Source organism: Nyctibius grandis, chromosome 2 (genome assembly GCF_013368605.1).
Source record: "Nyctibius grandis isolate bNycGra1 chromosome 2, bNycGra1.pri, whole genome shotgun sequence".
NCBI classification, from domain to species: domain Eukaryota; kingdom Metazoa; phylum Chordata; class Aves; order Nyctibiiformes; family Nyctibiidae; genus Nyctibius; species Nyctibius grandis.
This window is the reverse complement of record NC_090659.1, coordinates 57,210,998-57,223,048: the sequence shown is the minus strand read 5'-3', so window position 1 is coordinate 57,223,048 and position 12,051 is coordinate 57,210,998. Positions and strand designations below refer to the sequence as shown.

Sequence of the window (12,051 nt, the reverse complement as noted above, 5' to 3'; positions counted from 1 at the left end):
CGTGGTTTAATGTTTTCTTTCTTGGCTTATATCACATGTGACATTTTTGTCTTAATTTGTAGCCTCTTTTAAGTAGAAAAATGATGATTTTTTGTATTATAATGTGAGTTATTCACAACTACGCTGTGACAGGAGGCAATTCCCTTATACTCTAGTACTTCTAATACACTTTTCTTGCCTTATTTAGGAAACCACTCATTGCTTGTGTGGAGAAACAGCTACTAGGAGAACACTTATCAGCTATTTTGCAAAAAGGTATTTTTTTAAATTTATGTGATCTCTGATAAGCAACAGATTCTCATACTCTGCAATAACTATAGAATACACAGCTTTTATTTAAGGAGGTTTATTGGTCACAGAAAAAACTTCCACAGATACAGAAAGCCAACCCTATGACACTGTTACACCCACTGTGACAAGTAAATTGTATATGTGTAAACAAATATGTAAAATATAATTCCATATTTTTAAAGGTTGCTAAACCCTGTAAATCTCCTCTGACTTGCAGCAGGGGGCTTAGGAATTAAACCTTTGGAACTGCTGATTTCCTAGAGTTATATAAACTTCTAAATGAGAACTGCAGTTACTGTCGTACCTTCTTTTATGTGATAATCGCACAGCTCGAGCAATAGCTTCACGTATTCTTGTGATTGTACAGTTTGAGAATCATGAGTTATTGGAACTGACAACATTCCAAGGCAATGCACTTTCATATGCTTTTGTCCGTATTTTACCTTTTGTCCGGCAATTTCAGATATGAGCTGCAGCCTTCCTAGGAAGTCCTTATTCAGACATCAGTGTCTTCAAGTCACCATTTCTTTGTTCCTCTTAATGTTTTTTTACTGAGGTTCTGGGTTTGGTCAGTATTCCCTGATCTTTTAAAACTTTAAATGATCCTTTTCTTTTCTTGCACTAGGCATCTTTTAAAGTTTTAGATCTTCTAGCAAATTACCCTTACATCTCTGTTTCCTTTACTGCTGCAAAACAGATGTCCCTAGCAGTCTGGTATCTTTGAGCTCCATCATGTCCATGTTTGTTAATACTTTTGGGTTGTACATACCACTTTCACTTCTTTCATTGCCCTCTTTTTAAAAATAGAGGTGTGCTCATATTTTTCTCTGAACTACTGTGGGAATAAGTTATTTCACTGCTTTCAATAAATTTATAAAAACAAGTGTGGTCACTCCAGTTTAGCTATTCTTAAGCTTATCATAGACAGAAGGAAAGGATAATTAATTTTTTGTTGATATCTGTCAATTTTGCTTGCTCTTTAATTCAAGTCTTATTTTAAGATAACTTTTCCACAGATGTGTTTGTTTATCAGTTGGCTTAACCAGAAAATAACTGTTCTTGTTTTAATCTAAACTTTTTCTTGGTTTATAAAGTATATGCACAGTCCATGTAAATACGGAGAGAGTTGCACATTTTTCTAGTTAGTACATTTTAGGACTGTAGTATTGTTTGACCAGCTTTTGCATTATGGCTGTACTTACTTTTTTTTTTTTTTTTTTTTTTAAGTCTAGCATCACTTGACTGATGCAACTTTCTGCATTTGTTTGATCCAGGGCACTTTGTAATCCCCTTGTAAAATGCTAGTATTCAGTGAAAGCAGAAGAAGATACTGCCTTTTGTAGGTTTTGTTCCTTAGGAGAAAGCATGTGATGTAGTCAGTTTGATATGGAGTGGGGGGGGCTTACAAATGCGGGATATTTATAAGAAACTTTTTTTCTTGTATTATTACAACTGCCATTGACTAGATATTGGTGGTGTGTTTTCATTGTGAGTATAATAAAATTTTCCAAGGCTGTGGCAGTACTTTCTGGAAGTTGTGTGAAGCCTTGTCTCAGAGGACTTTCCTATCGGTCTTTTTCATTTGTCAAGTATGTGACAAAATAATTAAGTCACACAGCTCATATGCCAGAGGAAGAAGGGAGGTTAAACTTTATAATCCAGGTTACGACAAAGCAGTTAGTGTATTGGTGTCTTTAAAGGAATAGGAGGTGATGCTTGGGCATTTCTTAATTCCCTGTTCAGTGCCAAAATAACACCAGTCACATGTATTGAAGACTTTATAATCTGTCATGTTACATACTTCTAAAGTATGTCCATTCTTCTGATATCTCAAAAGTTTAGGCATATCTCAGAGTTTAGCAAATCTCAAAATACCATGCAGGAGTTTACCTGCCATCATTCTTTGGTTGCCTTTCTGAACGTGTAAGTTGTAATATACAGTGAAAGTATTTTTAAGATGAAAAATATAGTAGAAATGGGATAATTCAGTAGTGATTGGAAATCCTTTGTTATCTAATACCATTTTAAAAATGGAATTAATGAAGTATATTTTGTGAAGTAGGACAGTGGTACAGTCAGCTACACTCGTGATGTGAATTGTCAACCTGTGTAAAATTAAGCTTTCTGGTTTTTAAAAAATACCATAAATCTTTGATGCTACCCTCCCATGTTACTAAAGCCTCTGTCACCAACACCAGACAATGTATCTCTGATTACACTGGGACTATATTCATCATATTCTCAAATGTAAAAATGTGTACGTAGTTGTTATGCTGCATGTTTTACCTTGAGTGTCGCTTCTCCATTCATTAGTCCAAGGTCTAGTCTCATGTAGGGTGAATTGATAAAGGCAAAAGTTGCATGGAAGGAATTTGTAGTCTTGTGTTATTCCATCGGTATGAGCATAGACAATTTGTAGCACATTCTTAATCTAAAAACATGGCTCACCATGCTCCACAGAAAAAAATCTTGCAAAGTATTTATCTTTACTTTAAACCTGGGGCACTTCACGTGGCTTACTGTTTTCTGACTTTCTCTAGGGGTTCTGTGAGATCTCTTTGATAAAACTACCCTTCAGGTCAAGCACTGTTCGTAAACCTTCTGCAGAAGGCTTACAGTCAACACTTTGGGAATGTACTTCAGTTGAAATAGTTTTAAAATATTATACCGTAAATCATTTCAGCCAGTTTAAGCAAGGGGACAGGTTAACCCTGAGCATATCACTTCCTGTCAGAAATTTAGTCTTAAAAAGTTCGTACTTTTTAAGCACACTTGGAGAGTCTTGTCTTTTGGTGTATTTCGTAGAGGTTTTTCTAATATATTTCTACTGTATTTATGCAACTGTATTCAAATTTTATCTTTCTTCTAATTTTATTTTTTTAGGACTTGATAACCTGCTTGATGAAAATAGAATATCAGATTTAACCCAGACATACCAGCTGTTCAGCCGGGTAAAAGGTGGGCAGCAGATCCTTTTGCAACACTGGAGTGAATACATCAAGGTATTTCAAAGATCTCTTACTAATGTAAAAATTCATTATGTTATATATTTCCTCTATCATAAACAAGAATAATATGTAGGTATATGCATCAATGTTCTATTTTAAGCAAGTATGGGGAGGGATGTTAATACTTCCCCCTCCCGCCAATAACAGTCACATGATGAGAAACAGCAACACCTAAGTTTTGGTTTTAAATTTTTACTTGGAAATTGCTTTCCTTATAGGTTTGAATGTTACACGAGAAGTTATTTTGGTTTGCTTTGCTTTTAAATAGAGCTACATGCACACGTTTAGAGTGTGCTGGATTGTACTACGTGTTGTGTTTTGCTACAAATATACTCAACTGTTTACATATCTGCAAAATCAGTGGAACATCAGAATATAGCTATTCCACTGCAGGTTAGCAGGGCTAGATGTAACTAGCCTACAGCAATGCTGATGAATGTTTAAGCTATTTTGAATGGAATACTTCTCTTGTAAATAATCCATCATCAAAGTCGTATTTAGATGCTTCAAGTTTGTTTTCCTAGGCATAATATGCATGTAGTACACTGCCCCAGAGAACTTGCACTCTAGTGCTCTTGCAAGATGAGAGCAGGAAAGCTTCACAGAAGATATTTCTCTCTCGAGTTGATAATTCCCAGTGCAGTAGTTCTCTCCTGAATTGCCCATGTGTTCATCAACCTTCAGGACTAAGTGCACAACAGCAGTTCATTTCAGAGGTGCCTTTCCTGCACACCCATGTCTGGAGTTCTTCATGGCGCACCAGTGTGCAGCCCACATGAGTGGGACATAGTCTCCCCTCTGTCCCCAGAACCGAGTTGGAGTTTGCTCCACAGGGAGTCATCCAGTGTCCCCATATGCAGTCCGTGGATCCATAGGGAGCTGGGCCAGTTGAACAGCTTGCAATGGGTGGGAAGGAATAAACTTTCTTCTTCCTTGCTCCCAGATCACGCTGCTGACTTAACCCTTGTGCTGCCTGCCACTCCATAGACTCTTTTGTGATCTGTTTTAACACAGTACCTGGGCAAGGTCAGTTTTATGCCAGGTTTAGTGAGCTAAAGAGGCTTGCAGAAAAGTCCTGGTGCTGGCCCAAGGAAAGAAGCAGGAGTTTCGGACAGGTAGGAAAATAAGGGAAGGAGGACCAGAACCTCTCCTTTCACAGCAGCAAGTTGTTAAATTGGCTTATCATACCTTGTATCTTACAGAATCAGACCTTTTATGGCCTTGTTTTTAAGAAATTTTTTTACAGACTCAAAAAGCTGGAAACGGTTTTCTGTAGTGTCAGTAAATCTCCTCCTTTCAAACATTTTGTATGACAGAATGCATTAAAGTGAGGCTTCAAGAACTTAACGTTTATCTTGTGAGCCAGTGTAAGAAAAAGCACAGAGCATGTGACAAATTACTGGGGTGAAGGTCTCTGCTCTACTATAGTCATCTTTTTTTGATTTCAGAGGTGCCACTTAGCTTTCTGTAGCTCGGTTTGCTGTTTGCAGAATGGGGGGGAATGCCCTTCAATTTATGAATGTAACTGATGAGGACTGTGGGATGTCCAAATGCTGTGTTAATGAAGGGGAAATTGTGCTAAGTGTAAGATGTGATGGACTGGGTGATCTTCAGCGGTCCCTTCCAACCTAAATTATTCTGTGATATACATATTGGGACCTGATGAGGTGCATCAATGGGTCCTCAGGGAACTGGCAGATGAAGTTGCTAAGCTGCTATCCATCATTTTTGAGAAGTCGTGGCAGTCTGGTGAAGTTCCCACTGACTGGAAAGGGGGAAACATAACCCCCATCTTCAAGAACGGGAAAAAAAGGAAGACCTGGGGAGCTACAGGCCAGTCAGTCTCACCTCTGTGCCTGACAAGATCATGGAGCAGATCCTCCTGGAAACTATACTGAGGCACATGGAAATCAAGGAGGTGACTGGTGACAGCCAACATGGCTTCACTAAGGGCAAATCATGCCCGACAAATTTGGTGGCCTTCTACGACACAGTGCTGGTGGATAGGGGAAGAGCAACTGATGTCATCTACCTGGACTTGTGCAAAGCATTTGACACTGTCCCACATGACGTTCTTGTCTTTAAATTGGAGAGACATGGACTTGATAGATGGACCACTCGGTGGATAAGGAATTGGCTGGATGGTCGCACTCAAAGAGTTGCGGTCAATGGCTCGATGTCCAAGTGAACACCAGTGATGAGTGGCGTTCCTCAGGGGTCGGTATTGGGACTGGTCCTGTTTAACATCTTTGTTGGCGACATAGACAGTGGATTGAGTGCGCCCTCAGCAAGTTTGCTGACGACATCGAGCTGTGTGGTGTAGGTGACACGCTGGAAGGAAGGGATGCCATCCAGAGGGACCTTGACAGGCTTGAGAGGTGGGCCCGTGCGAACTGCATGAAGTTCAACAAGGCCAAGTGCAAGGTCCTGCATGTGGGTCGGGGCAATCCCAAGCACAAATACTTGTGCTTGATGGTAAAGCTGTGGATGTGGTCTATCTTGATTTCAGTAAAGCATTTGACACGGTCTCCCACAGCATCCTTGCAGCTAAACTGAGGAAGTGTGGTCTGGATGATCAGATAGTGAGGTGGATTGTGAACTGGCTGAAGGAAAGAAGCCAGAAGGACATGGAGCTGTTGGAGCGGGGCCAGAGGAGGGCCACGAAGATGATCAGAGGGCTGGAGCACCTCTCCTATGAAGACAGGCTGAGAGAGTTGGGGTTCTTCAGCCTGGAGAGGAGAAGGCACTGGGGAGACCTTCTAGCAGCCTTCCAGTACCTGAAGGGGGCCTACAGGAAAGCGGGAGAGGGGCTTTTTACAAGGGCATGTGGTGATAGGACGAGGGGGAATGGTTTTAGACTGAAAGAGGGTAGATTTAGATCAGATATTAGTAAGAAATACTTTCCTGTGAGGGTGTGAGACACTGGAACTGGTTGCCCAGAGAAGTTGTGGCTGCCCCCTCCCTGGCAGTGTTTAAGGCCAGGTTGGATGGGGCTTTGAGCAACCTGGTCTAGTGGAAAGGTGTCCCTGCCTGTGGCAGGGCAGTTGGAACTAGATGATCTTTAAGGTCCCTTCCAACCCAAACCATTCTATGATTCTATGATTCTGTGATACTGAATCTAAGGACCTTGGGCAGCCTTGTGTTTGTCTTGCTTCACTCTGAAATGTTACTTGAGAAAGATCTCAGTGAAAGATCACAGTGGATCATTAGATACTGAAGTGGAAAACTGGTCATTCTGTCTAGGGCGCTGATCAGTGTTACTAGGCAATTGAAAATTGTCTGATATCCTCCCTTACAGGATATTTTGGCTCGCTAGACAAAGGGTAATGTATCTCTAACTTTGAGATAATAAATGTAGGAACAAGAAAAGAAAGTCAAGCCTGTGGCTGCTTCTTCCAAATAGGAAAGTTTTGTTTCATTGCATGTCAGCTAGGTTTTTTGCTTTTAAGCCCTTGCTGAAAAAGAAATCTTGGAGTGATGAGCAGCGGTTGAATTTTCGCCACCTCTTTCATCAGTAGGGCTCTCTAGTGGATTTAAGGAAAATAGTGCAAAGTTTCCCATTACACTTAACATTTCTGAAGCAGTTTCCATATACTTTCTTTTACATGAATCATATAGTTCTATATCTAACTGTAAGCTTGCCCTTCATGCAGTCATGTCTACTGTGTTTTTTTTTTTTAGCTTTTGTCTTAAATGTATATAATCTCTAAATCAAACACTAATGTTTGAAATCCATTAATGTATGTCTGGGTTTTTATTTTAAATTTCTATGCATCTCATTTTTTGAAAACTTGAAGTCACATAAGTAGCTCTGTAAAAAAAAATTACTTTCTAATGATAAATTTTATAAGGGTGAATGTGTCTGTTGGGGGAGATAGGTAGCACTCTAAAGTATTTTATTATCAAAAGTGTTTGTTTTACAGAACTTTGGGACAACAATAGTGGTTAATCCTGAAAAGGACAAGGATATGGTGCAAGAGCTACTAGATTTTAAGGATAAAGTGGACCATATCATAGAAGTGTGCTTTCAGAAAAATGAAAAATTTATAAACTTGATGAAGGAGTCCTTTGAAACATTTATCAACAAGAGACCAAATAAGCCTGCAGAATTGATAGGTACACAAATATTTTTCTGTAAAATATTTCAAAAATCTATAGAAAGCATGATAAGATAATGCTGCTGAGTGTGCTAGTGCAATAGTGATGCAGTACGCATTCTGCTTTAGGAGCCTCGTTTTTGGGATATGAGGCAAAAGTTAACCTGGGAGCGTTGCGGGTTCGAAAAGCTCGGGTGTGCTGTTAGGCGTGCGCGCAGCGTCCTGACGGAGCATGCCAACTTCTGCTGTCCCTGCGCTCTGCTTCCTGCACGGTGCCTAGTGCTAACAACTGCTCAGAGAGCGCAATGCTGATGCTACGAGTGGAGTAAATGGTTAGGGGGAAGAGTACCTGTGGCAAAAAAAAAAAAGTAAACTTTTTTAATTGTGGTAGTAGAGGAGTTCTTTGAATCTTACAGATCTCTTGGAAAGGAGTAAATACAGCCCATCTGCCTTGAAGGCTGAAATTGGGCGAACAATTGGAAAGCCTTCAGATACAAGGAGTTTTAGAGTAAAAAAAAAAAGTCATTACCTTGCAGCGGGAACTAGCGCTCATTAAGAGGAGAAATAATAAAACCTCCTTAAAAATACTATTACTGGGTTTATCCCTGGTCTGGCAAAAGCTGTTCTGACTGTTTTGCCTGCAGCCACTGGAGCTGTGGCGTTTTACACCAGGAGAGGATCCCACTCCTAGTTTGTTTTCTTTTTTCTTCTGTACATTCTTTTGCCTTCATTCAACTTGTTTTGTGGCTTCCTTCTGAAACCAACTTTATGTAGCACAAATTGGACAACTTAGTGATACAGGTTAAAGCCATGATACGGGCTGCTTTCATTTGTGGATTGTAGTGTCTCAGCTACTGCAAAGGTTTCCTTCTTACGCAGAAAGTTGTATAAGGATACTAATGTGGCTTGATAAATACTTAGCTAAACTCATGGCTTAACCTTATTTCTGGCATTCTGAAGCTACTAACTTGAAAGCATTGTTTCTGTTTAAATTTTGTTATGCTCCTACCAAGGGAGCATGAGGGACATGGTAAAGGTCTACAAAAATATAGTCCTCTCTGTGTTGTTTGTTTCTGTTTCTCATAAGATACATTCATATACATTGTACGCTTCCAAAACATTATCTTTCAACAAGTAATGTGCTTGCTATGACTGTAACACAAAATGTGGGAATTTCTAATGCATTAATTTTAATGATTATACTGTATTTTTTTTCCTTTTTTGATTCCTTTTTGTGATATTTTTCCATTATGGCAGTAGTACAGTAGAGCTCTATCATTCCACTGAACATAGGGATGGGAAAAGGGAAAATAAAAAACTTAGTACTTATTCTATGTTTTAACATATAGTAATATTTCAAGTGGGAGATGCTTAAATTGGTTATTTTAGGTTATTTTTTAAAGCTGTTAAACTGTTTGTTTATTTGTAGCAAAGTATGTGGATTCCAAGTTGAGAGCTGGTAATAAAGAAGCAACAGATGAAGAGTTGGAAAGAATCCTTGACAAAATCATGATCATATTTAGATTCATTCACGGTAAGAAAAATTGGTTCACAGTTGATGCAGCTGAAACTGTTTTCCTTGCTACTAGCAGAACTGCATTCCTCTGAATGTAAGAGATCTTTTTTTTAGCATGAGTTTCTGCTTGACTTGGTCTTGAATTCAGGTTGCCTTACATCTGAAGGAGCACAATAAGTACAACAAGGAGGACAAACCTGTTCTATGGAGACTGGAAAGTTACAGACCTTTTACAGTCTGTGAGTGGAGACCTAAGAGTTAGAGCTGTTGGTGGAAGTTTTTTTTCACGTAAATTAACCATATCTGTAACCACAACCTCTCCTCTAATGACAGAGAACAGAACGGTTAGTACAGATTTTCTCTTCCCTGCCCATCTCAGAACGTCATAGGTGCAAAGTACATGAAAACCCAGCAACTAATGACTTGTCTCTTCTCATCATAGCTGAGAATGAACACAGAGGAGGGCTCAGAACGATGGGAAAAAACGTTATTGATGTGTTTTACTGGCTTTGAAATGCACTTCCCTAATGTATGTCCTTATCTGAGCAAAACCCTTGATTGTGTTAGGAGAATTTTTTTTTTGCTAGGTTGGATATCAGAAAAAGTATGTGGTTGAGTCCAATAGAGATCATGGTCATTGTTTTGAGGGAAGTGGAACATGTATGCTGGGCTGGGGTGGAATAAGCAGGTACTACCCAATTCTGTATTAGTTTGTTCTGAGATCTGTGGGGTTCTTTCCTCTTAAAATCCAAAACAAGTACAATATAATGGGAAAGCGGAGAAGAAACCAGTCATAAAGTAGTATCATTTGCATAATGATTTTTGTCAAATGCAAAGGGTATTGGATGGAGATAGTGAATGAAGACAGTATTTCTGGCAACATGTCAGCCTAAGAGATTAATTTCTGTTAATCTGAAACTTTGACCAAGTCTTTTTCTCTTAATATTTTTTGTAGTACTGAGCTAAAATTGCAAACTTATTTTGAGATACCTAGTGTGTAAGACTCCTTTTAAGAGCAGATAATAATTAGTAGTTAGTTTCTGGGCATTGGACTTTTCGATAGTATCTTGATGGTGTGTCATGGAACAGCACGTTACTAGAGGGAAGGATGGAGAGCACCAGAGATACTGCTACAGATGCATTGGAAGGCATTTACAAGCAATTAGGAGGGGCAGCTGTAGGCAGCACAAAAAGCGCCTTGAGTTATGGTGAATTGCTTCCTCTTAAAAGTGAAACAACTTGCTGATATCTTTGCACTATTGATAGAAAAGATTTGCAGAAGCTCTGGTTAAGGTGTGAAAGTTTGTGGGTGCCTGTATGACGACTTTATTTCAAAAGGCTATCGGCAAACCAAGTGAGAAGACTTCTGTCACTTTTTCTTCACCTTAGGCTTTTAAAGGTTATTTCTTTAATACATAGGAACCCTTTTTCTTTTTTTATTTTTAATAAATCAGACCACTGGAGGGAGAATGCTGTTCTGGACCCCAGAATAATTTCATGTGGTTTGCAGCTGATCCAATGGGAAATACAAGGCAGCCTATGTTCCGGAGTGGGGGGAAGAAGTAAAAATCTTGCAAAATATATTAAGAAAATAATTCACATATAGAAAGAACTAGTTGTCTACATGTTGTTCTTTGCTGTTGTGTAGTGAATATTGTTCTGCTGATCAACACATCATGAGAAAGGCTTGTGTCACAAACCTGAAGTACAATGATGCAAATAGAACGTATGATTTCATTTGTATTCTATTTTTGTTCCAATTTCTATACAGGTAAAGATGTGTTTGAGGCATTTTATAAGAAAGACTTGGCCAAAAGACTGCTGGTTGGAAAAAGTGCATCAGTAGATGCTGAGAAATCCATGTTGTCAAAGCTTAAACATGGTAGGCGTCTTCAGATGTGTTAAATTTGTATTACTTTTTGGCATGTAAATTGGAATCCTTATTTTCTCATCCTTTAAGAAGTGAAAAGCCAGATTTTAAGTAATAGCTGAGCATATCCCAGCTTTCATTGTGCTCAGCGAGAACTATTGGGCTGACCTCTTAGATATGTGACTGGTTCATTTAATGTACCTACAGAGGAGCAAAATCCTTAAAACATATACCTAGTTGTGGGTGCTCTGTGCCCTGGCAAATCTGGCTCAACTGTCTCAGGATAAACCCTTATTGCTTGTTCTGTGCTTCTTTGTAATTGTGAGATCTTTGCTTTAATTCGTGTGACAGAATGTGGCGCTGCTTTTACCAGCAAACTGGAGGGCATGTTCAAGGACATGGAACTGTCAAAAGATGTCATGGTTCAGTTTAAGCAGGTACATTTAGCTTCTGTTTGCATACTAAATTTTCAGTATTGATGGGGAAGTACTTAATGGTGTTACACCTTGGATTAAGCTAAAATTAAGCAAAACAGCTTTTGAGCAGGTCCTGTTCATAGTAGCAGAGTCTACTTACTGTTCTATTTATAGAACAGAATTTATTTATTGTATATCTATTCAGAGATAATCTTACTTTAAGTTTTATTTTATTCCTTTTTAAGTAAATTATAGTCTAAATACCACATAGTAATTTAGTTGTCTGACATCCTTTAAAGTCCATAACCATTAATTCTGTAAACTGTTGCTGCTCTGATGAATTCTTTGTGAATGACACACATCAGAGAAACTCTTTAAAGGTTGCTAAGTGCACAGAAGCCATGTATGTCTCAGCCCCAAAGCTTCCAACCTGTCAGTGAGTGAGGGAATGCTTGGAGGAAATAATGTATATGCTTGCCCTGTTGTTGCGCTTCTCCCTGGGTGCCTGTTTTGGGGCCTTATTGAAGAGCGGATAGTGGGCTAGAGATCTGACCGAGGACACCTGCTCCTGTAATCAAATACTCCAGTGACTTTTCTGTCCCAGGCTTTGCAGCCTGGCTTGACTGGTGCTATGCTCAAATTATAAGAAAAAGTGTTGTCTTAACAGACGTGTGGAAGTCCAAGGGGATCCTTTTGATCTTAGGCAAGATCCAGGGCAGTTCTTGCCCTGGCTTCTGATCAAAAGTTTTTCTTTTGCTTTATTTGCGGGTGATTGAAGTTCCTTTGACCTTAATATCCTGTAAAGACAGTGGTTTAGGATACTTCAAGGCATGTTGTACTTTTCTTTTTACTT

At 39.1% G+C, this 12,051-nt stretch overlaps 1 protein-coding gene across 1 annotated transcript in view; it reads left to right on the top strand.

Annotated features, from left to right (window-relative positions):
- Positions 1 to 12,051, top strand: part of CUL4A (cullin 4A) — a 43,219-nt gene that overhangs the window by 18,512 nt on the left and 12,656 nt on the right. Inside the window, exons 9-14 of the mRNA XM_068418802.1 lie at positions 188 to 255; positions 3,175 to 3,293; positions 7,223 to 7,415; positions 8,826 to 8,930; positions 10,684 to 10,794; positions 11,134 to 11,219. Of these exons, the coding sequence (XP_068274903.1) occupies positions 188 to 255; positions 3,175 to 3,293; positions 7,223 to 7,415; positions 8,826 to 8,930; positions 10,684 to 10,794; positions 11,134 to 11,219 (682 nt within the window). The remainder of the gene's footprint in view (positions 1 to 187; positions 256 to 3,174; positions 3,294 to 7,222; positions 7,416 to 8,825; positions 8,931 to 10,683; positions 10,795 to 11,133; positions 11,220 to 12,051) is intronic.